This window comes from Cyanistes caeruleus, chromosome 3 (genome assembly GCF_971803275.1).
Source record: "Cyanistes caeruleus chromosome 3, bCyaCae1.hap1.1, whole genome shotgun sequence".
NCBI classification, from domain to species: domain Eukaryota; kingdom Metazoa; phylum Chordata; class Aves; order Passeriformes; family Paridae; genus Cyanistes; species Cyanistes caeruleus.
In genome coordinates, this window is record NC_141703.1 from 24,882,882 (window position 1) to 24,908,625 (window position 25,744).

General features: G+C 40.2%; 1 protein-coding gene across 8 annotated transcripts in view; it reads left to right on the forward strand.

The window, feature by feature from the left end:
• ARHGEF7 (Rho guanine nucleotide exchange factor 7) overlaps positions 1 to 25,744 on the forward strand; it is a 117,991-nt gene that overhangs the window by 21,020 nt on the left and 71,227 nt on the right. For 7 of the 8 annotated variants that reach the window (XM_086880184.1, XM_086880185.1, XM_086880189.1 and 4 more), the window contains one exon: positions 25,184 to 25,268. In XM_086880184.1, coding sequence (XP_086736310.1) covers positions 25,184 to 25,268 — 85 coding nt within the window. Of the gene's footprint in view, positions 1 to 22,943; positions 23,036 to 25,183; positions 25,269 to 25,744 lie in introns of those variants that run through there. The other variant, XM_023918284.2, reaches the window with a different exon arrangement.

A 25,744-nucleotide genomic window follows, 5' to 3' on the forward strand; every position in this document is an offset into this window, starting at 1 on the left:
CAGAGAGACAGGAGCATACGATATTGGACAGGAAGGAATGTTAGTATCAGAAACTGTTGCAGTTTTATTTAGTGAAACCCAGTCTAAAACACAAATGTGCATGGTAGCTTTTCAAATCCTTACACAGCTCCCTTTTCATTTAGACCTTCCTTCTGTTTCCATGAGAATTTATTTCTTGTGATTCTGCCTTGTGTGGGCTTCTTGCATCAGCAGTAGCATGGAATTGTGCTATCACCTCTTGACTAAAGTGAGTCCAGTGGCTTTCATTAAAGAGGAAGAATGAACCTCCTTGTTTGGGTGCATGTTCAAAATCACCTGATATATGAATATTTTAAAAATACTTAGAAAAAAGCTATCAAGTAACAAAGGTGGATTACAAGCCTGCCTTTGTAATGAATAATGTAACAAATAGCTGGGAGATGTGCTAGTACCTTTTTTTTTTTTTTTTGCTACTTGAGGTTTATGTTCAGTACTTTCCAAGTGAAAAATATTTTTGAATTAGACCATTTTAGTTCCTGGCAGTTCTTTTGTATTGCATGATTTGTGGTACTTTGAACAGAAACATATAAGACAGTGTGCTTGTAGAGTCTGGCACAATGGATCTATCATGGGTGCAGATTCCTTTCTTTGCAGCATGAAGCATGTGTGAGGGTGAGTCTAGTGTGTCAGAATACATCCAGAATGTTTCAGTCATGTATTGGTGGTCAGTATGCACAAGGCAAGTTGCAGTGACACAGTAAATACTTACTAGTCCTCCGGGTTTTGGCTGGAATTGAGTTAATTTTATTCCTAGAAGCTGGTATAGGTGCTGAATGTTTGATTTAGAATGAGAATAATGGCAATAACTCACTGTTTTAGTCGTTTCTGCACAGTGCTTACACTAAAGCAGGGACTATTTAGATTTTTGTGCTGTCCTGCCAGGGAGGAGATTGGGGGACAGGAAGGGGATCCAGCCAGGACAGCTGATCCCAGCTGACCAAAGGGATATCCCACACCATGTGGTGTCATGCTCAGTACTGAAGGTGTCCCACCCATTGTGGGGTGTGGGTGTCCACCTGCTGTTCGGGGGCTGGCTGAGCCCTGGTCAACAGGTGCTCGTGCATCACTTCTTTTCTATATTCTCTTATTGTTGTTGTTATTTTCTCTTCCTTCTCTGTCACATTAAACTGCCTTTATCTCAACCCATGAGTTTAACCTTTCTTTCCAATTCTCTCCCCTATCCCACTTGTGGGGGGGGCTGGGGGATGAGTGAGTGAATGGCTCAGTGGTGTTTAGCTGCCTGCTAGATTAAACCACAGCACTGGTATAGATCTGTTCAGAGCAGTTTTGCAAATGAGTTGCTCTGTGGTTTGTGAGAAGCTTCTGTGTAACTGCTTCATTTGTGGTGTTTGGGTCTTGAGAATAAAATGAACTTTCATTTAGCAATTAAAATGTATTGCACTATTAATTGAGAATGCACAGAAGGCTTCAACGTTATGCTCATGTTCAAATATAGCAAACTGTTTTCACAAGAGGATTTCATTGCTTCTGTGATAGAAGAGGAGTTAATCATCTGAAGGAAGGTGTGCAAACTAGGAAAGTTGGGAGAAAAGGGTGGGTAGAGAGAGTTGGAGGGTTTTGAGCAGAACTTCAGAGTCCTTAAAGCTTAAAAAGGGAGTGGAGTCTGCTTCCCAATTTATACGCTGTTGTCCTGACTTTTCAGAGGAGTTCTTGCTCTCTGATTTCTTTAGCCCTCTCATGCCCTCCTTTGTTGTGAAGCACAGTGAGGAAGGGCTCATCTACTGGTTTTCTGAAGGGTGAGAGCTGTGGGAAGGGGGACCCTTCTGCTTAGCCCTGAGCAGGGAGCAAGCCGTGCAGAGGTGGTGGGGATGCCAGGTGTGAAGGCAGGTCCTGGGAGGAGAGCAGTGAGCTGCTGTGTCCCTCTCAGCAAGAGAACAGCAGGGACAGAGAGAGGAATGGAGGTGGCATTGGGACAGTGTGGCATCTGCTGTGAGCCCAGTGCTCTGCAGATTCAGATAGAAGTCAGGTCTTGTTCCTGTCAGAACCTGCCTGCCTTTTTACTTAACAGAGGTTTGCTATGGTCTTGTTAGTTGCTGTTGTAGTTTTTATGAATACCTTATGAAGTTGGACTTAGGAACTGTCAGGCTCCCTCCCTACACACACACACTTTTTCTCTTGAATAGTTTTGAAGAGATTTTTTAGCTGGCAAACATACTGAAAATAGAAATGTAGGTAAATATTGTACTATACAACTACACTTGTGTATACTGAATACATTTACATTGTTACTAGGTGTCAGATTACTTCCCAAGCACGTGTGTGACAGATGAAAACCAGAAAATATACAAAATATGTTATAGGTGGTGGTATATTGTGTAAAGAAAACTTGAGTACCTGCAGATCTTAATGACATAATGTTGTGTTTTCTTAATGTATGCATTTGGACTAAGAAGGTCCTCAGAGCTGAAGTGCATCCTGCAGTATGCGAGATGACAGTGCTCAGTCTCTTCAGGAACATGGAAAACTTTCTCCTCTTGTGACAATGACTGTATTGCATCATTTTGGCAAGGGAGGGATTCTGGCAGAACAGTTGCTTTGAAGCTTACCTCAAATGAGGACTATGCAGAAGAGAGTCCAGCTTGGCAAAGCAGGCTGCTGCTTTTGTTTACTGTCATCTCGCCAGAGTCTTTTGATTTTACTTTGAACTTAAGAGTCGACATAAATTACTTCAGTTATCTGTAAATGATGGAGTACCAAATCTAGGTCTTTTGTGAGTGGCTCTGAATTTTAAAGGGCTTCCAGCTTTGCAGCTGTTCCTGACTTCTGCTTGCATGTAAATATCCTGGCATGTGTGGGAAAGGTGATATGCATTGTGCTGTGGAGAGTAGTTTTCACAGGCTTGATTTTGAAAGATGGTGTTGATTAGAGGGGAAAAGCACCTTGCACTAATTAAAAGGAAAAGAAATAATAGAATATGGTGATTTCTACATTTCCTTGAGGGGAGTTATCTTACTGTGCTCAGCTGAATACACAAATGGCCCTAGAACTTGCATGTTTCAGCTTGAGCCCTCTATTTCACTATAGTTAACTGTGTTTAGATGTTTTAATCAGATGCTGGGCTGGTCCTGTCAGTATTACTGAGAGCTGGAGTTCACCTGTGTGAAGAGCAGCATGCTTTTTTGACACTTCTAGCTTTTCTTAAGTCTTTCCATTTTTCAGGAAATATAAAAAATTCTAGGTAATGGGGAAAATTGTAGTGCTGAAAACCAGGGACCCTTGTTACTGAAAAAAGCTGCCTTCAGCTGTGTGCCTCATATTCCACCTCATGGATGAAGCCAGCAGGATCCAGCTGGTTGGGTAACTTGGGGGCAGGTGAGGAGGGAGCTTGTGGGAAAACGAGATGGTGTTTTCAGTAGGTGGCAGTCCTTCTCTGAATCAGTCCAGGGCCAGTGGTAAGCTTGGTTACAGAGGCAGGGGGAGAGGAAAAAAGAGGGAGAAAAGTTTTTCTGTCAGTGCCATCTTGTGGGCCGAGTGTAATCACGGGCCTGAGCCTGGGAAAGAAGAGGGGTGTTCCTGCTGGTGCAGGGCTGTCTGCCTGCGGGGTGCCCTGGGGCCGCTCTGCCCAGCTGGCAGCTTTTGCTGGGAGCCTGTGTGGGAGCAGCCCAGCAGCTGCCCTCTTTACTTTCGGGGCCAGAAGGGAGAGGGTGAAGCATTCTTGGGGTACCCATTGCTTTCTGAAGGGCTGGGGCTAGAGGCTCATTTTTACCAGATGAAATCCTGATTAATTCTTCTCCCCCCAAACTTCAGCTGAAGTCATAGACTTCTTCCAGTTTTTTGACTGTTGCTGGCCACGCTTCTTTGAATGGAGTGTTTAGAAACTGTTAAGTAGCAGTTGCTTTTGAGTCCAATTTACAAATAAAGCATTAAATACTGAGCCAAGCTCCTTTGATATGAATCCTCAATGCTACTTGCTTCACCAGCCCTATGGAAGGTAGTAGTGCAGCTGTCTTAGGCTGTGAAATAATAAAGGAAAAACTAGAGGTAGTGGAACCAAAAAACAAATACATGCTACTACTAGCTGATGTAAGGGCATCTTCACAGATTCTCTCCTGCTAGTGAGTGATTTTTTAATAGCTAGATTAAAAAACCACAACTATTCCCACACTCTCTACTCTTATTTTCTACCCCCTACCCCTGACACATTTTCTTTGAGGAGGGTAGAAGACTTGTTATCAGAGACAGGACTAGTGATGGTTAATAAGAATACGGTGATGACACGTTTAATAGTTTTTTCCAGATGTATTCTTGTTAAATAACTTGTAGAATTCCTGTCTGTCAAGTCTTCTCAATGTGATGTCCACTCTTGTTTCACAGCAATCCCTGGGTTGTTTTGCATGATGTTTTTAGGAGAGTGTTGCTTGGAAGTGCCAGCAAAAGCAGTTCTCCTAGGCAAGTACTGCTGAAAAACAAATCACTGCCCTAGCTTTAATTATATTATCTCTTCTGTTTCCTCCTCCTCCCCTCTTTAAGTTCCCCTCTGAAAAATTTCAAGAATGGATACTCTGGGTATCTGTTTTCTTGTTGCCCACCTGCCGGCAGTGGCGGAGCATGGCAGAGAAGGGCACTCTGGTTTAGATCAATGTGAGTTGCAATGGGAGCATCCCTAGCAAGGTATCAATCAATCAACATGTTCCATGATTCCCAACAGAGTTGTAAACTTTGTCAGCAAGTGGGTATTGTCTGTGTGTTTTTACATCATCTAGATGAGTTTACATTGTGTTTCACGATTCTTTCTAAAGAAATGTGAGCAGAAACACATCTTGCATTGTTTCTAGGTGATCTGACAGACTTATTATGATCCCTGCCAATCTCTGTATTAGATTTTTCTTCCAGTTGTAACTGACCCTCAGAACTGGATTGGTTGAGTGGTTGGCACAGAAGACACAGTGGAGGAGGGAGGAGTCTGGGATGTCCTCTTTTGACAGCAGCCATCCAATCTAAAATAAATAGACTTTTACATACTTTTTAGCTGGAGCAGACTATTCTTCAAATGTTTTGAGGTTCATTCAGTCAGTACAAAGCAAGGAGACTGGGAGAGGGGGTGGAATTTATCACACCCCCACACTTGTTCACTTAATTAATGAATAAAAATGAGGTAAGAAGAAGACAGTTCCGAATTCTTAAGTCTCTTAGCAGAAAGTGCCTGGAAGCAGTTGGTTTTAAATCATAAGGCACAAAGATTCCTACTTGTTAAATTAACTGGTTTTCTGTTCCAAACATATTGAAGTGCCTTTTTTTTTTTTTCATGTTCTATATGTTTGTTAGCTTCACAGAGTGCCCTCAAAATGTACACTTTAAGCAATTACCATGTTTTCTCTAAAAGCAAGCCTCTGCAGAAATCATGACATAGTTCATCATATTTTGTTCTTCAATCAAAGTCTTTGCTGTTAATGCATTTAAATCATGTATGTTAAAGCATTTAAGTGTGTGGGGATGGGGTAATCGCTCACTTTTTTCCCCTGAAGATGGATGCCAAATGTTTAGGAAGGTGTTTGAATTACAAACATGGAACAGGATGTTAATCTATACTAATCTAATCATTATTTGAATAGGCCATTTAAATCCATCCACCCTGTGGGCTTGTGAGCAGCATAAAGTAAATGACAAGAAAATGCATTTTCACACCCTTTGCCTTAGGCTACTTCTTCATCCTGGTGTCACATGAACATTTTGCAAAAGATAAATTTCATGGATAAATGCAGCTGAAGTTATTTTCTGTACTTGGCAATAAAACTGAAAGAGCAATTCTTCATTGTTCAAATACAAAGTTGTAATAATTACCTGACTTTGATATTGTAAACTGCTGATAGTTAAATTGACCACATCTACGTATTATTTATGGCCTAAGTTAATTAGTTGGCTTGGAGGGCTCAGCAGTTTTGAGGATGCCAGTCAGCTAGTTGTTCTCTTTTCTGCCTGTACTTGCATATTAAGATGGCTTTTCTCTTAATTTTTTTTGTTAATATTTCTTGCCAGAGGTATTTCAGATGTCACTATAGCATTCAAAACTAAGTAAATGAGTGTAATTTTATTTCTAACTGTTGTCAGCAAATGCAGAAGAGTGTACATGTGCCTTTAGAGCACTCCAAAAAAAATCTCAGGTCTTGGGAAAGTACACTTTGAGACAGAAATGAGACTTATAACTTAAAATGCTGCAGTCTATTGTCCTCAACTGACACACTCAAAAGCATGTAATTCGGGGTTGTTTTTGCAAAGGTGTAAATAAATCAGCTTTTGTACTAGTTTAGTTTAAAATAGGTAAGTGGAATACTTATCTTTGTATTGTAAAAGCACTGCAAGACTAGAGCAACTGTAGGCTTAACCTTTGCACACCACACTTTCCTCAATTCCATTTTTGGTGTGGATTTTACTAAAGAATTTGGTCTGTTTGACCAAAGAAATTGTTATGCCAAACCCAAAAAGCATTATTGGGCCCCCTCTTTATGTGCATTGTGCTAAATAGGTAATTGCTCAGTTTTTTCCAGGAACCTTGCCTGGCTCCAGCTAGAGAGCTGTTCATTGCTCTTCCTTTGTTCATTGGATGGTCTCAGACTTGGATTTAAGTATGAGTTTGGAGGCAGAATTAGTAGCTGCTGTATGAATGTAGTGCTTTCCACAATACTTTTTTTCATTTAGTTTCTGAAAGAGCAGTATTACCTTTGTTTCACGGTGCTTGAGCTGCAGCCTGGAGTGTCTGTGGTTTGACACAGCTCCTCTGGGCCTCATTTGGAGCTGTGAGTGCAGGACATGACGCAGAGCAGGCTGTGGTCCTAGGGTAGATAAACCACTGTGGCAGTGGAGCAGCAGTGACACATGCTATCATGTGTTTCTTGCCCATCCACTGTCTAGCATGGGTGCTTGGCAGGCTGCAAGGTGAGACGGTGCAGGAAGGTCAGCTGGTGGAAATAACCCTGCTAACCTGCTTTCTTTCCTACCAAATTGACCTTGTGGAGGTCAAGGAGCTGGGGCTAGCACAAAGTGGGAGGATAGATTATTGTACAGTGAATATGTAGATCATCTTTAGGTGATCCTAGACTTCAAAAAAAGTAGAGAGAAAGTTTTGTGGCAGCTTGATGATGTGTGGGAGATCTGCTGTGTCTCCATCTCAGCCTCTGCACCTGAGCTGTCAGCTTATCTGCCAGTGGTGATAAGCTCAGGTTTCTGCTTTGTGCTGAGCTGGGAGGAGATGGGCATGTTCTCAACTGCTGTGTTTTCTAAGTGTTGATAGCAGAGGGATGATATGACTTGGCTTCTACACCAAGTTCTTAGTAACTGTTTCTCCTCTCCCATTCTCTCTTTTCTTGTTGGCTCTGGTTTTCCACTTGTGTTTTGAGTTCTTATCTTCCTTCTGCAGTGTTTTCCTAGGTGACTTGCCTCTGCTTCCTCATTCCTGTCATTCCTTGTTTAGCATCAGCTGTCTGACCCTGATTTCTGATGCTTCCAGGGTCAGTGCTGTGTCAGATTGAAGAGACAGGTATTTTTTCATCTGTTGCAACTACTTACTGGAGACCCTCTGTAGTGCTGGTCAGGTGCTTGAAATGCTGAGAACTACTCCAGGAAAAAAACTGGATTTCTTTTTCAGCCAACTTGGTTTGTTACGGCAAAGCGGGTGAAGGCCTCAAAAACTAGTGGGAAAGGGAGAGTGCAATTTTATAGCGGAGAGTGTAGTTAAAGCAAGTGGGTTTTGAAAGGCTGCAGGTGTCTGTAACACTAGCCTTTCCCCCACTTGGCTTCAGCACTGTCTCATGGATCCCAGCTAAAGTTAATTGTGGAGAGCTTTCCTGTTATAATCGACAACAGAAGCCTCTCTAGAGGATAACCTGTGGTGGGTGAGATCAGGTCTTTAGGGATACAAAAGACAGCATTGACCCAGACACCTGAAAAATACTTTCCTCAATTTAGGTGAAACTTGTTCCTGACAGTGTCATTCTTTGTTTGGCATGCTCCCCCTTGTAATTTCTGGATGTAGCTTTTGTTTTACATAGTTTTAATTGGGCAGTTGCTTTCTCTTGGAGGTAGAGCTTGTCAGACCTCTGCTCATGCCTCTTAAGAGACTTTTACTGTTGTGGGGATGTAGTGCAATGCTCACTCCTTCAAATAGGGTCTTAGTTGTTTTACTTCACTACTGAAAGTGCCAAAGCTAGATTGAATTCTAATTGCTGCTTGTAATTGCTCTCAAGTTCAGTCTGTTCTTGGTGGTAGTTAAGGCAGGTCTCATCAAGGAGTGTCCTCACTACATACTGAATACTAATATTTTCACTAGATAAATGGCCCAAGGGAAATAATTATATTTTCATGGCAGTGTCTCCTCTTAGGTAACTGTGGTGATGCTTGAAGTGATATATACCAAGGCTTGTTTGAAACAATTCTGATTTTAATATTAAGACAACTTTTTCATCTTTGTGCATTTATTTTTCTTCTGTAAAGTAGGGAAGCTTTGTAGTCCAGAAGGCAAAGCCTTGGGTTCCCTTCTTGTGAGTTAATGAAGGATGTGAAATCACAGCATAAAACTTTCCTCCTTTATTTTCCTGCCTTTTAAAAAGCCTCTCTGAGGGAATTTATGCAAGCAGATGCAGCCTCCTCACAGGCAGTGAACTGTGGCTTGTTTGACATTCAGAAACTTGCTCTCAAGCAACTTGTAGAGAGCATGGCTGCTCACCTGCTCTCATGGTTTGAAGAATTTTTGACAATATATTGGCCACTAGTTAGGGTGGCAGTGGGAGGGAGACAGTCTTACGTGGGAAGACCCAGTGGATCCTAGTACTTGAAAATGCAGTTGTTCAGAAAGCATTTGAATCGTGGAGTTCAGGGTGGTGAAGTGCCACAAAGCAGGACTTGAATTGCTTTTGTATGATACAGATACTGCATTATGGCTTAACTCCATTTTAAAAGGTGGCATGAAGTTTGGGATTATGGTTTGAATGTCTGTCTGAAAGGAATTGCTTGTAAAAGGTAGTGTGGAAACCAGTGCTCTAAGTTTTGAGCACAGTCTTCATGGGTGGATTTATTGTTGGGATACACTAAAACTAAATGAGTTGCAGGGCCCAAATATGAGGAGTAGGTACTGTACCTGTACAGTATATGTGTATTGTTTTATCAGGTGTGTTGTACTGAGCAAGAGCCCAGTTGGTGCAAAATAAGGCAGGCTCTTCTAGAAGCCTGGCAAAGGCTTGGGCAAAACAAATTCTGCTTGGCAGTTTGACAGTACAGAACAAGTGTTCAGTTAGTTCTAAATAAATAATAAGTGCTTTTTAATAGTTACTTTGTGTCAGTGTTTTAAAAACTTATGTTTATTTCCAGAGCTACTGTTACTATTTAGAGTTTAAAAAGTGTTCTCTTGATACTGTTCACTAGAAGTTGTGATCTGTTGGAAAACTTCAATATTGTCCTAACTTGTACTTTGTTTGCTTTGCATTGTTTCTTGCAGTGTTTTTGGAAGGGTTTCTCACCCACAGAAGGTGAATTTTTATTATGTTTTTTTGTTTTGTTTTGTTTTTTGGAACACAAGTCACTTTCTTGATGATGTTGTCCATAAAGGTAAGATGCTGGCAGTACCATTTTGAGTAGCAGTAACATTTTGAGATAACTTTGCTGAAGATTTTTAAGCAATTCCACTTTGTTGGAACCATGTCTTTATATTTCTAAATGCTTCTGGAACATCCAATTGGAAAGATTGACTTAACTTTTTAACCTGCTTCTAGAATGGCACATTGTACTCGATTATCCACACAGGATGTGATGCTTCCTTTTACCAGGCACAGAGCGCCTCTGAGTGTGCTCGCCTGAGGCTGGATCTTTGTGATCACTGCCCTAGTTACTGCTTTTAATAAATGACCTTTTGCTTTTCTATTTTGTTGCATTGGCATATTATGTGTTAATAAATCAGTATATTTTGCAGTCAGCATGTCTTGTAGAAGTTAGATTTCCAGTGCCACGTGACTCTGGAAATAAGTGGATCTCTACCTGGGAGTCATGGCTAAAATGTTGATGCCTTGAGACTGATGTTAGTCACATTAGTGATCTCAGCAGGGATTTTTGAGGAGTGTAGTGGAAATAATAATCTGGGAAGGATCTATATGTGCTTTTAATTTGGCTTTTCCTGAGACTCGTGCTAAATGCCAGTGTTACAGCATTTATGGCTTTACAGTGATGACTTGTGTTTCTGAGGATGCTGTAGATCCACGTGGTTTGGTTGGTATCCTTTTATCTGAAAGTATTATGTAAATCATAGTTTCAGTTTAGAATGGTTTCTAAAGCAGGGTTTCAGTTGTACTTGAAGCCTCACCATTAACTCAGCAAACTTGCCTTGACCATGTGTTAATGTATCACGTGAATTTTTTATGATAAAATGCTACTTCTGTGCAATAACATCAATGTATTGGTATAGATATTTGGAGCTGTTTCTTCTTGCTCATCTCCTTGCTATCATTTAAGCCTAGACATTGCTAGCTAATTCTGAAGTGGTGCAAAATTGTGTCAGTGTTTAGGTGGTGCTTTTAGTGGTATTAGCATTAGTGTGTTTGCCTCTCTTGGTGGTGAACAAGGTTTGTTGCACATCTTCTGCTCTGGCTATGGATTGCTAGTGTGAAATTGGGTAAACCCAATAGTCCATAGTCTTAGACACAGCCCTACTGCTTTCTGTGACTCACCCATGATTCTGTGATCTGTGAGCAGATCCCACACTGGAGAGGTGTGGGGGCACACCTGTGGGAGGCACTGAGCCAGCACTGGCCATTGGAGTAACAGGATGCAGTTAGGCAGAGCTAGGTACAGTGTTCTCTATCTTCTCAGAAGTAACTCCTGTCATAATATTTCTGTGTCTTCCAATATGACAATTTAATTGCTTGGCTCGACTTTTAAATCCTGTAGTAATTGTGAAACAAAATTTGATGCATGGTTTTGAAAATTTGGGGAATAAATGCTAATTACTGTTACTCAAACAGTGTTTTACGGAGGATTTTTTTTAGTAACAACACTAGCATAAAAATCTTTTTACCTAACTTGGTTTTGGACATTAAAAGTGTTGCAATAGTAGTCTTACTGTCTTCAATGACCTGAGGTTAACAATGCAAGTTCAGATCAAAGGCTAGCTTACTTTATCTTGTGAGATGTGGGGCTATAGTAGTTGACTGGAAAAAAGGGTAAAAAGCCCAGATAAAAATAAAAAATGGTGAAAATAGAGCATGATACCTGCTGTTAAATCTTTCCAGCTTCTGACAGTCCCTAGCTGAGGAGCTACAGGACTCTTGTAGAGTCAGGGATGTTTCCCTATATATTTAACAGCTCAATGGAACTCCTCCTACGGCTTATTTAAATAGCTTTCTAAAGCTATTTTGATCTCTCTTTACCTTCACAGCATCCTGTGGCAGTGAATTCAATGTCTAAATTATGCATTTATTATTATAAATTTCCTCTTGTTTGTTCAGCTGCTGCAGCTGGTGGCAGTGAGTGCCTTTGTTTTTGTGTCAGAGATGTTCTCCATGCTATATCTGAGTTCATATGGCGTTAGGGTACTGCACTACATCCCTTCTCTTTCCAAGATGGACACATTTAGTTTACTTTTTCCTCATGTGAATACTATTGCACTTATTTAGTTGGTTTAAACAGTTTGTATCTCTGTACCCTTTCTTGTTTTGTAGTATGACAGTGGACCACAGCTTTATTTAGGTTACATAAATACTATGGAAATAGTAAAAAAAGTCAGTTTGTTGCCTCTGTCTTTTCTAATTTTCCAGTATTGTTTTTCTTGGACTCCATGACTCAGCTGATTAATGACCTGAGGTTGTTACCTTACTGACATCTTTTACTTGCCAGTGTAAATAGCTAATTGAGAGCTTATTTCTGTACAGGTATAATGATGGAGTTTCGGGGTTTTTTTTTCTATTATTTTGCCTTTGGGTAGGTTTTGCATTTGTTGACACTGGATTTCACCCCCCACTTCAATGTTTGGCCATTGACAACATTGTGTGGTGGCTGTTCTGTGAGTTCAAGTTCTGACTAATTCAAATAATTTGATATTCTCATCAAAGTTCTCTCTTCATGCCTTTTGTGAAATTGCAGATACATTGTGTTGAGTAATGTGGCTCCCAAGCTGTATCTCTGTGGGTCACTTTTGATATTCCCTTCATAGTGAAAAGCAGCTGTTTGTATACAGTTGTCATTTGTTTCTTTTGTAGCTCTTCTGAATCTTCAAGAGGAGTCTCCTAGCTCCTCTTGGAGGTAAACAAATTACCTTTGTTTAAAATAAAACCAACCCTTGCTGTGCTGTCTTTTCAAGGGATACCCAGATATATTGTATTAACTGAACTACCCTACGTTTGGCTAATTGCTTTAAGAAGCATTTTTGGAAAGGCTCTTTCCTTCTACCAAGGCAATATTAATTCTATTCTTTTTCCCTGTTTATGCAAACCTCACCAATTCTGGGTGAGGTTTGCATAATTTATTTTATTTTATTATATCTTTTATCAATTTACCAGGCTTAGGCATTTGCTTTACTGGTCTATAGATCTCTGAATCTCTTCCTTTCTTTCCTGCCTTGATCTTTAAAGGTTTGGTTCATGTTTCCTGCCTTCCATTCCTCTGCTGCTGAGGCTGTGCCAAGTATTATGTCACTCTCTGTAGTTAAAATTTCAATTTAGTGTCTGAATTCTTTTACTGATGGGTGTCATGGAGTCCTGGCAAATGACTCCTGGCTTGGTCACTCACTATTCTGTGAATTGTAGCATCAAGATAAATTATATTTACAGCAGTGCTTGGGAGAAATGCTATATTTAAAGAAAATGGAATAGTCTGCCATTTCAAGACTTAACAGAACTTCTTACAAGAAAATGAAGGAATTGAGTCTGTGTGAGGTACAGATAAATTGACTCTTCTGTCAACAGAAGAGATAAATATGTGAGGTCAATAGGATCTTGGTAGCAGGCAGCATGGAGAGCGTGGAAAGGTTTTCTGTTTCTCTTTGCACAGGAACTAAGGCTTAGTCAAAAAAACCCAAGCAGTTGGCAGGGTCATAACAAATGAAAGGAAGTGATTCTTCACCCTGTAACTAAGCTGTGCAAATGATTTCTGTGATTTTTGTAGAAGTTGAAATAGCATAATTTATGAAGTAACTAAAGAAATGGAAAAAATCCATTTGAGATTATTAGATGCAGATAGTCCCTGAGACAAACTGTTGTGAAAAACCTTGAAGTATTACTATGTAATATTTGCCTTTCTCTATTCTTGTTTATTGGCAAATCTGAGATGCAGGTTTTGGGCCTGAATAGGCTGTCACTGATTTTTCTGAAGTGCTTGTCTGCAGATGGCATTCCTAGCTGCTGCTTGGAGGAGAGTATGGCCCTCTGCTAGAAATTCTTGCTGTTGAGGAGCAGCAGCTACATTAGCAAAAGAGCTCACACCAAAGCAATCTTTGCCAGTCGCTGAGCTGTTGTAACTTGTAAAAGGACAAGGTAGCCTACCTGAATCTTACACCAGATTCCAAGCTCTTGTGCCTGTGGATAGACAAATTCCTGACCATACAGGGCATCAGCTACCATGGGCCTGGACTCCTCAGCAGTGGGTGCCTGCATTCAGGTGATAGGATGGGGCTGTCTCCACGGTTTCCATTGCTCCAGTGGTGGCTGGGGCTCTCTGTGTTCCGTGGATGGCTGTAGGAAACCCGGGATGTGCTTGCTGGATCAGGATGCTGGGTCAGGGCCCAGGCAGCACTGGTGAGGCAGTGTGTGTTGTCAGGGGAGGCTGGGCTGGAGACTGTTCTGTGAAGGTAGGAGTGGGAGCAGCTGTGTTTTGGAGAGGACACTGAAGTTAAGGCACCTGCAGTGGGGGAGGTGATGAGGCTGGAAGAACCCTGGACTGTGGAGATGAGACTGTTAAGAAAGAATTAAGATAAGCTGTTGGACCTACCTGCTCACAGTATCACCTCTAGCTGCCCTTGTCAGCTTGGCTACCCAAGCCCATCATATCACCTGATGAATCAGAACTATCAAATTGTTGCAATAGCTAGTTCTTGAAGGAAGTTATCTTTATTTCTTTCTTAATGAATTCCCAGCCATTACTATGAATAAGCAGAATTGGTGTGGATTGAGTTTTTGTGGTTGCTTGTAACCTGCTAGAGGGCATCTTTTATTAGTTTGGAATGTGGAAAATTATATAGATATTCCCATAAATGTGAAGCTTGAATTTCTTACAGAAACATACTACTGAATGATGCTGGATGATTGGCTGTGGCTGGACTAAGTGTTTGGGTAGGTTTTTTGTTTTTGTTTATTTTTGTCCCTCTGGCAGATAGGATATTTCTCTCCCATGCATTGTCTCAGGTGCTGGTCTTGTCTGATACTGGACTGGTTTAGTTCATGAGATTTGCAGCAAGCTTTTCACCAGCTGTATTAATTTTCTGTGAGTTTAATGGCCCTTAATTTCACTTTTTCACCCTGAGTGAAGGAAGTATAAGGTGGTGTGAAAGAAAGTTTGTCAGATTTTACTCCTGAAATCTTCCAGTGATCTGTGGGCTTGCAGATCCTGAGCAGGAATGGTTTTACCTAGACATGTGTTTCATGTCTCTCATGCACCCTGAGGTGTCTGCCTCGTCCTTCAGAGAGGTGACTTGTCTGCTGTCCTGCCAGCTTCTGGTTGCCCTCAACTTCCAGGCTGTTGCATTAAATTGGCTTCAGTTTTCTGTCTTGGCCAAAGACACTGGGTCCCACGGTCAGCCGTGCCGTGGCAGGAGGGGTTGGTCACTGCAGCAGCTGGTGGTGAGGCTTGTTCCTGCTTCCTGCATGAAGTCTGTGCCTGCTCTTTCAAAGCAAGTGTTAATAAATGGTGGAGGGTGCTGGAGCACATTGTTGCAGGTACCTGTGAGAGAGGGAGAGATCCATCCCTAGGTCCCTTTTTAAAGAGTATTTGTACTGACAGTACTGTCATAATGGTAAACTGTGGATGGAAAAGGGTGTGCTTGGGGGGAGCTGTAGCTCAGGGATTGCATACAGCTTTGTGTTCTTCAATCAACTTTTAAAAGGGAAGTATTGAAGTGAATTTTCTCTTGTTGAAACCTGAAGTGTTGGTTTTGGGTCTTGTTAATTTCTGCTAACTACTTGAGAATTACTTTTTTTCCATTTTGTGATTCTAAATTAAATGAAAGTTTCAACAAGCTATATGAAAATTGAGCAAGCCTTTATTCTTAATTTTTGGCACTTTCCACAGTGTATTAAGGAAGCAATTGAGATTTCTGATTAAATCCCTTTTTACCAGAAAGGTATAACATTTCTTTTTTCATTTTTTCCCCTTTAATTCTTGCATTTCTTTGTTATCTTTACTCCTCTTTCCCACTTCCTTTTCCACATATTTAATCACACTTAGTCAACTTCTGATTGTTGTCAGAATATCAATTCCCCCCCAGTCTTTCTTCTTTGGCTACTAGTACATATTTAATGTTACAAAGATTTTACTATTTCTTTTGTTAATGTGTTTATTTAAAAAAAACGCATGCCCACAGCAAAACGAGACTCCCAAGTTGATAAGCAGTGGGGGAAATAAGTGCACTTGAGGTCAGTGGGTCTGTGCTTCTGGCTCGTGCTCTGTCCGTAGTTCATTCTCCATTGATGCTGAATCTGTGCATCATCTGATCACTTGGCTGCACAAATTTGTTCCAGAGGAAATGTGAGCATGTGATGGCATTTAGGTTCTGGTCGGAGCACGTGGTAGCGTAGTAAAACAGCCAGTAGGCTATTTTAGGAAGGAGATAATAACCTCATGTAGTACAAAATCTTTTGCAATAAGATGCCTCCTTTCACCCACCTCCAGCTCATGCTCTCTGACAAGCTTGGGGCGTGCCTGTGTCTCTCTGAACACTGCTGTTCTGAAGCAAATCCGTCTCAGCAATCCTACTGTGTGCCTGTGGTACTTGGGCTTTGTGGAAATCTCCATTTGTTTTGCAAATGGAGATTTGGATTGCAGGTTAACAATCTCTATTTTGGAAGCAGGTTTTTCTAGTTTTTCTTTTAATTTTTTTTCTCTCAGAATTTTTCATTATATAAATTAAGCTTTTTGCTTCATTATATAGGCCTCTCTTCATCTCTCTATACAGCATGACTTTTGAAACTAAGCTGATATTTCAGGAATTAGTTGAGAAATGTTGGCAGAACATGAATCTAGACAGAAGGCATCTGAAATCAGTTGTTGTAAGCCATCCTTCCTGTTTTTAGGTAAGAGTATGGAGATGTTCACAGTTTAACTGATGTGTAATTTTTTTATTTTAGAAAATAAATCTACAATTCAAGTATGCCAGAAGCAGACTCTCCCTTGGTAACATTTGAAACCTAGTTGAAGGTTTCCTGAATATATCAACTTCCTCTTTCTTAGGAACTGGTATAATCTGAGCCTTAAAATATTTGTTGTGTCACTACTCAGTTCAGCCATTGGGAAAGAGATGATTTTATTCTGTGTGCTTATGTTCAGTAACTACTTCCAGACCCTGGCCAGGCCCTTTGGGCATCCTGTTTTGGTAGTCTTAACCACTGTCATTGTTGCTCTTGTGTCATTTTGATTTCTACTGTGACTGATGGATCTATTTCAGGTCAGTTTTTTTCAGTGCTTCCAATACTTTTAGTTAGCGTGAAGTGTTGGTCAGGAGTTTGTGCCAGATACCTTTTTTTTTTAGATTGTTCTTTTATTAAGGCTGTTTCATAACTTGTTTCTTCTTAACTTATTACTGAGGAAAAAAAGAAAAGTCACAGAGAAGTTGCAGATATATGAAAATGATGATGCTGTAATGTATGTTTCCCCTCTAAAATGGGAATAGTTTACAGATTCTGTTGCAGTAAGCTTGCTTGAAAGTTTAACATTCTTGTATGGATTATGGAGGACAAGGTGGGATACCTACCTGTGAGCTAGTAATAGTACTACAGGGCACAATAGACATGCTCTAAGCTGAAGCTCAGGAAGGCTTATGTTCTCCATGCTGCTCCATCAGTGTTGAATGGGGTTGGTGAAAGGATAGATGCCTGAAAGAGTCTGAAGTTTCAGAAGCTGTGGAATGAAGGAGTAGCTTCCCAAAATCATCATCTAATACTTTGATTTAAAAAGCAGTGCTGCCACTCAAGGGACCAGGTACTCCTGTTACTCACAGTTGTTCATGTCTAAGAGGGATTGTAGTCCTGGGAAGGTACCCAGTTGATAGAGTTACAGACATCACATGGATTTGTGATGCCAGATCTTTAGGTTTTTTGTAATTGCAAGTTATTGACAAACAGATTACCAGCATCTGTTTTGTAGGCATCCCTGAAAGCTGACTTCACAGGCTTTCTCCTACAACACTGATCTTTAATGAACTAATCATACAAGGTACTGGTTTCGTGAAACAGATGTGTCTACTCTCACAGTCAGCTTCACAGTCCTGGAGTAGATGTTTGCTCTTGCGATTAATAGAGTTGGGAGGAGAGTAGTGAGACCTAAAAGCTGCTTTCCTTCTCTTCAGTCTAGTTCATTTACCTTACTCATGTGGTTTTCCCCAAGAGAATGACTATTTATCCATGTTCTTCTTTATAAGATGTACTGGCAGTGTCTGCCTTGTGCAGTTACTAGTGAAAATCAAGTTTTACCATTTTTGTCACTGACTGCCCACTCTGCTTGATAGCAGTGCTGTCTGTATTTATTTCTAAATGTATACTTGTTTTTTCTTTTTCTCAATGCTGAGTGTTTTCTTACTTGGACACAGTATTCCCTTTGCATTTTGGCCTGGATTTCCACAGCTGTGTTTCCTGATTTATTTTAGGAGAGTAGCTTACATAGTTGTAATTGTGTATACCAGGAAGAGAGGTGGGTTTTTCTGGGCTGAATCTTTCTCAGATTATGTTTCTGGCCAATTTTCCTGTTGAGGTGCCTCTTTTCATTGGCAGTAGAAGGTGCTTATGCAATTGCTGTGTTTCAGCCAAGCATGTAGGTGTAACCTGTTACCTTGGCAAGGACTGAGACATCTCAGCTTCAGTGTCCTGATCAAATTTCCTTTGGTAATTTAATTCCAACAACTTTTATTTTTGGCTGTAGTTCCGGGAGTGTGAGCTTCCTTAAGCCGTGGTACTCAATTGTGTATTAATACTGTGTGCTACTGAATGTCTTTTCTTTATGTCAGCTGAGATTATCACTGTGATATTATCTATAACCCAAAAACCTATGAAGCAATTTGAAAGTGTTTTAGGATGAAGGTGTGATAAATGTAGTTTCTGGTCTGCTGTGCAGGTAGAAATTTGGAACAGGCTTGTTCTTATGTTTTCTTACACAAGTTTAGGCAGTGCTAATCTTTCTATTTCTGCTTTTTAAATTACATCTTGCTTTGCTACTACTGTTTTTTGTTTATGCTCAAAAATATGAAATTCTATGATTACTTACAAAAGAACTCATTTGAGGCTACTGGCTTGCAGTGTTACATTCTAAAAACAGATTTGGAAAGCTTAAGAAATTGTACAGTTCATCTCCAAAAAGAAACATAGCATTTATTTGTGTTTCTTTTTTTTTTTTTTCCATGATACTTTTGCTTGTGTTGATGAAAAACAGGTTGTGTATGTTTAGTTTTGGCAATCTTTAGAAGTTTACTTTGAAGCGCTTAGGCAAAGTGTTGTTTAGTATTTGAAATGGATGTTCTGTAGAATCCTTAGCTCTTTGATGTGTCTGGTTTGGGGAAAAATTCTTGGAGCTGGAAAGCTTTAGGACTCTAAAACAGGTTTTTTAACCTTTGTCCTCTTTGGATTTGTGTTTTAAATGTGTATCTGGATACATGCACACACAGATGTACACACAGACACTACAAACCTCCATATACAATTTTACATCTGGTTCTGCTTGTTTTTAACATGTAGATAACATGTTATATCTTCAAAGTACTACTAGTTGCAGGAATTAAAGCTTTCTAGGTGATGTGGTGTTTCTAGTACAGTTAGGTTTTTACTTTTGAAGAACAGGTTTATATGAGCAGCAAAACTTATTCCGGGCCACCTCTTAAGTTTTATTTATTGTTTACCACTGATGCTTCTCTTGTGATTTTTTTTTTTCTTTTAGCTCTCCTTTGTGCTGTGCAGTGCTGCATTTGGGCAACAGTGTGCTTCATAGAGATTTCCAAAACATTTGTAATCATCTCTTTTCCCCTCACCCCTTCCTTTCCTCTCAGTTGTCATAGTTCCCTGCTTTTCTTATCTCTTTTTTCACTGCTGCAGCTTTCAGATGATAATGCAGAGCTCGAGCAGCAGCTGCTGCATAATAGCTGCAGCACCACTTAGAGCTGACCTAATGTGAGAATAAATGAACAAATCTGTGATTTGCATGTGGGCTTACCTACAGGATCTTTTTTTTTTAAGCTTGGGCATATTAGGTGTCATCACTGGAAGGTGAACTGTGGATGGCCTCCGTGGCTTCCTCTTGCCAGCTGCTCCAGGGATTGTGCCACACCGGGGATGGAGGCACAACAAAGCAAGGTGTTGGGATTCTCAGTGCTTTTTATGATCACCTGTTTCTAAACATGAGCTGCTTGTTTTTTCCTACCACTTGTTTATTCATGCTCCCATGGCCAAAACCACTGCAGTGTGTGCAGTAGGAACAGGTGGAGTGACACGTTGTCGTGTCACGCTGTGCTTTGTCAAGCCACTCTGCTTGTGCCCTTTCATTTCCTCCGGGTGAGAGAGCCAATGTTCTTGTAATCTTTTGCACAGGGGGCCCCGAGGCTGCAAAACAGAGCTGGAAAGTGTCCTGCTGGTTTAGTACACACAGCCCAGGGGTTACAGCTTATTTTGGGGCTGGCTGGTGAGGTTAGCAGCAGCCGCCCTATCTGTGCTGCACAGATGCCTGGGCTGCTCCTAAGTCAGCTCCTCAGCTGCTGCAGTGGATGATGCAGTACTGTAAGGATAGCTGTCACCTATTTTTGTCAGATGATTTAAGTGTCAGTACTCACTGGGAATACTGTACCTGTGTATAGCCAAGGCAGTAGTTTAGCAAGGGAAGATGTTTTTATGTTACTCTGTTTTAACTGGTATATGAATTTTCTATGACTGTTAAGATACAACCTTATTGATGCTCTGCTGGTCTAAGGATACAAGCAAGTTAAGGCTCACAGAAGACATTTGAAGAAAATGTGTGTTGGAAGAAAGCTTGACTGAGCTACCCCCGTTTTGTATTTTTATTTTCCTGTCTCCAGTTTTACACCTTGCTTTATCAGGTGAAGTACCTTTATTTTAAAAATACTTCCTCTGTAACTGAATTCTGACTTTAAGGTCTAGCAGGGGGAAATAAAATGGTATGAAGGTTACATGAGGCCTTAAAACTGACTGATTTGAAGAAAAGAATCTTGCTGCAGGCTTACTGCATGCTGTAGTCTGCTCTCACCAGGTATTTTTTCAGCTTTTATTTTCTCATTTCCTTTTTCTTTCATCAAGTTCTTTGGTAGCGTTTTTTCCTTTCATTAGGTACTGGTTGTTGCAGGGATAGGAAGGATAATGCAGGGATAAGCATTGTTATGTTAATTTTATTTCCTTATTGCTATTACATGAGAAACACTGAACAGAAGTCTCTATTCACTGAGAGTTAGTCGTTTCGATAACTTAAAATATCCCTTATAATACATTCAGGGAATTTTGAATGTTATGGAGTTTAAGCAGGTCCATGCAGATTTTAGTCTTGTTTGAAATCAGAGGGTGGATGTGGTAGTTGAACAGCCACTATGTGGATGAAATGAATCTCTAATGCATTTTGTTTGGTGCTGAAGAAATGTCAGTAATGGAAAAATTAAAATGGCTCTCATGAAGTGAGTTTAAAAACTATCTTTATTAATAAACTTCATTATAATTCCAAATTCAAAATGACCATGCAGTGTATATCTTGCTGTAGGGGTTTTGCTGCCATTTCTAATCCACCACATTATGTAACATTTCATTAATGACCTGGAAGAGGTTAGAACATTGTTATCAATAAAGTGTGTAGTCAGTTTAGATCTGGGGGCAGAGAATGCACATGTAGTTGTGGGAAGCCAGGCTCGTGTGTTTGGAATTAGTGTGGTGTGTGGAAAGGGAAGCCAGGATCTGTGGGTGAGGGTAGGCAATTGGCAGGCCTTGGCAGCGGGTGACCAAAAGTGCCAGAGTGCTCCTGAGTGTTGTTTATACAGTGTTGTTTATAGGCCACTGTTAGTCTGATCTGCTCTGCCTTCAGAACACAGTATCCATCTGGGATATTGTGCTTCAACCCCGCCCAGCCCCAGGCAGCCGCACTCTCACTCTTCCCTGGTGTGGTGGGGGGTCAGACTCAGAGGGGCAAAAGTGAGAGAACACTCCCCAGCTGAAAGAAAGGGAGTGTAATGGGTACAGCTGAAGCTGTGCATGCCAGCAAGGCAGAACGAGGAGTCAGTCCATCACTTCCCATGAGCAGGTGGATGGATGTTCAGCTATCTCCAGGAAAGCCAGGCTGCACCACTCCTAGTGGTGACTTGGGAAGACAAACAGCACCACTCTGAGCATCACCCCATTCTCCTCCTCTCATCTTAATGCTTATGTAGGACATACGTGCATGTGGGTAATTCTGTGGTATTTAAAAACAAAGGTGTGTTGGTTAAAGAGCTTGTTCCAAAGATTTGGCTTAGCTGGGTCCTCATCTGATCTGATTTATGACGGTTTTATTCTTGTATTCCTCCTAATGTTTAATCTGTCTCTTGGTGGAAGGTAAGGATTGAATGAACAATGGGGTGAATTTCGTCACAGGTAGAGTCTCTATAGAGTTATAAATTTTGTTTTCCTGGAAGCTGGGGGCATACTGGAAATATTTTTTTCCAAAAAGCCCTTTTTAATGTCTACGTATACCTGCTGCATACTGTTCAAAATATATATCTTAATATTTGCAAAGTAATACCTTTCTAAGTGTTTGCATTTTTAGGCTTAAAAAGCTGTAAGGATGTGCAAATTTGAATTCATGTTGTGCTTCTGCTGGGATAAGGAAAGTGGGTTATGCCAGTATTACAGAAGGTAATATAGCATGCAGACCTTATTATTTGGTAATATATTGTGTTTTAAAACTAGTTTTGCTTGATATTTGGGTCTCAAAATTCAGCTTTGATTTTGCAATTGAAGAATTGGGAGTGCTGTATGGTGGAGGGGGATTGTTGGTCATCCAGTGTTACTGAATGAGAAGTTACTCTTCTTAACATCAAGATAAATTTTGAGTGTCAATTCTACAGCTGATTTGTCCAAAATTACCGGAATGAAGATTTCAGGCCACATGCAAGTCAGACAGACTTCTCTTGAAAATCTGGAGTACACTGTTTTCTCTGGCTACTTGATGCTCTTACTCTGTTAAAATTTTCAGTTATATTGTGAAATGAGCAAACCTCTGCTAAGATGAAAGAAAGGTGTAAGTGTTTGACAGGGGAGTTTTTTGCTTGGTTGTTGTTTTGTTTTGGTGGGGGTTTTTGGTGTTTTTTTTGTGGATTGTTTATTTCTTGGGTTTTTGGTTTGGTTTTGTTAAATTTTTTTTGAGATAAGGGTTTTATAATCAAAGAATTAGCCTCAAAACTTTAGAACACTGATATTATTTCCCTTACCTTTTACGTCTCTAGGTTAGTTATTCCTTAAACATTTTCTGTGTTAGGAGAAGATCCCTCTGGAGGGTGTTATGTTCCTCTCCCCCTCTATTGTAGGCTGCTGCTGAACATAGCTGAACATAGCCATGAGCTGCTGAGGGTGGCTTCCTGTCAGAATTGCTTCATGTAAAATCACAAGGAAGCAAATGTTTCTTGCATCCTCCCATTGTGTTGTTTCCTGTGGAGCAGACTGGATGCATGTCCTGGATACGGGTTTTTTATGGACTATACGTGTTGGGATGATCCAATCAAATTGTTCTTGGTATCCCCTATAGTCTGAGCATAGCAGGAAACGAGTTTCCTCTCAACCTTTTGTTCTCAAGTTAGCCTGACTTTGGAGAGCTCTTGGCTCTATCAGAATCCAGAATGAAGGTGAGCTTAAAATGGATTTAGGGTTGGGTTGTTTTTAAGTTTTTGTAAGCTTAAGCTATAATTTTTAATCTTTTTTTAAATGTTCCCTTTCTTAGTCTTTCTTTTTCTCCCATGTTGTCCTTTTCTGATCCAGTTCTGGTTTCTGCTTAAGCACCTGTCTGTGTATTTAGTTTTTTTAGGATCAGGGCTAGACTTTTGTGATTCTGTTCACACGTCAAGATTACTTATTTAAAAACTACCACAATAAACGTGTTGTCACAATGGGAATTTCACACACACAAGACATTCTTGTTCCATAGAAGCTTAATTTTTTTCTTCATTTTCAGCAGTGGTTAAGCTGATCTCCAGCCTGGTTTTGACTTTTTAAATTGTGCTGTTAATAAAATCTATCATGTCTTTTTGTTAAATCAGATTATTTTTTATTTCCTTAATGCTTTTTTTTTGTGTACATAGTCTTTTAATATTCCTTGTGTTTGAGGAAAAGCCTTACAAAATTCACATCTAGGCAATTCCCTGGTGCCTCTCCTTACTCCTTACAGGTTCAAATAACTAAGAGATGTCTTTTTAAATTATCTGCAGTCCAGGGAAACTTGTTGAAACAGTTATCTGACTTAATTTATGTGAGCAACAACTGCTTGGAGTATGCTAGTGTGTGATTCTGACTGCTTGATGCTTTGTGTGTTGTGTTGCATTGCTTTTCTGAGCTGTGTAAATGCTACTCGAGCTTGAGGGGGATGTTGGCACCTGTACAGCCCAGCTAGAGCTGCTGCTTTCTGGGACCAGAGATGATCTCAGTCTTGGGGGGGGAGAAATGAGCATGTTAATGATTGCAGGTATCTCAAATATTGTGGATGCATTGCGAGTTTTGGGGTTTTTTTACTGACTAACATGGTCATTAAATGTTTCCTAAATCTGTTCTACCTTTCCTGTGATATTGCATCACCAGTCAGAACTGGCCTGGCAGCCCCTTCTGTGGTTACTTTCATAGCTTTTGTTAACATTTTCGCTTCTCTTGGGTTAAACTAGCCTTTCTTTGTTCCTTTCTCGCTTCTCTCCTGGGATTATGAGTTTTTCCTCTCCTGCCTGTGAAGGCTGTTGTCTGGGGTAAGGACTTTCTGATAGTGTCTGTGGGATGGGTCTGTTATCAGGAAAGTGAACAGGTTTTTGTTGACTTTTTAGATAAAAACTGCTACATTGCAAAAAACTGAATCTCTATTTGTTTCTTAAATCAGTTGGAAGAGCTGTAGCAGCTGTCTTTTATTGTCAGCTTTCTAGTCTCACACAAAGGAGTACTGTGAGTCCTTTCAACCTATGCAGAATCTATTGCAAGAGCTATTTTCATGAGACTTTGGATGAGTGTTTCCATTACCTCAGGCAGTTATGGGTTTGTGGGGTTTTTCCTTTTTTAAAAAGAAGTCCTCTTTCCCCCAAAAAACTCCAGATGTTTAATGTCATCACGAAGTGCTTGAGTTGCTGCAGTGTTTTCTGCAAGATAGTTCAAGGTTTGGATTGCCTTACCACAGTTAAAAAATAAAAATAAAAGAAACCTCTCTTTTCATCCACCCCCTTCACAAACCTCATCCTTGATCTAACCTATCCAGGAATTTAATTATTTTTAAAATTCATGAATGTTCTGTAATGCTGCTTTCCTCTCTGTCTTGTAAGGAGACAGCATGTAGGTTTTAGTACTTGTTAAAGTATTTGTAGTTAGTTTCAAAGTACATTATGAAAAATCAGGTACAATGCCTGTGCACTGCTACAGAAAAAGAAGAGTATGCCAAGAGTAATGGTACCCAGTAACTTTTTTTTTGGCCAAAATGCCTTAGGAAAACTTCTGATACTTGTTTTATTCAACTTTCTTGTAGCTTAAATGATACTTGATATTTTTACTTTCTCTGTTCTTCATTTTTTTTCAAATGCAGCAGTTGCTATATTATCTTTCCATTTAAGAGTGTCATAGTTTGTTGAGTTTTTTTACTGTTTTTTTTTAAGGAGAGACCCCCTCGCCCCCTAATTTTATTGGTTCATAACAGACACTAAAAGACTGATACCTTGATCATGCAATAGCTTCTGCAGTTGTGGTTTGTATGTACAATCTTAAAGGCTTGTTTCTAAGACTTAACTAATGTTTTTTGGGTTTTTTTTCAGACTTTTGATGCAAATGACCTGTATCAGGGACAGAATTTCAGCAAAGTTCTTAGCTCTCTTGTGGCTTTAAATAAGGTGACTGCGGGTAAGTAGACTGACTGCTCTGTCTTGTGCTGGCTTACTGCTACTTTCACCTTGCATTGGTGTATATTTATACCTGTGCTGTACCCATGATGAGGCGAACATATGCAGCATTTTTAAAAAACTTTTGTTGAAGTCATGTTTTTGGAACTTTACAGTGGCTCTGGGTTCTCCAATCATGTCTTCTGCAGAAGGAAGCTTTGTGGTAGAGCTAAGGCTAAACTTTTAAGTTGGCAAGCAATGTAGAAAAAGGGCCCATTTTTTAGGTTGTTTTTCTTTTTTGTCCTCCAGGTTTGAAATACTAAAGTTGACTTTTGCTCCATTCTGTCATTCTCCTGCTTGAACAGCTTGGCAGCATTTTTGCCCTCCCCACCCTACATTTCCCAGTGTTATCTTTTCTTGCCAATAACAAAAGGATATCAAATGTCTTTGACCCCTTAAGCTGCTATTTAATTCATTTAGCAGCTAGAAGTCATGGAC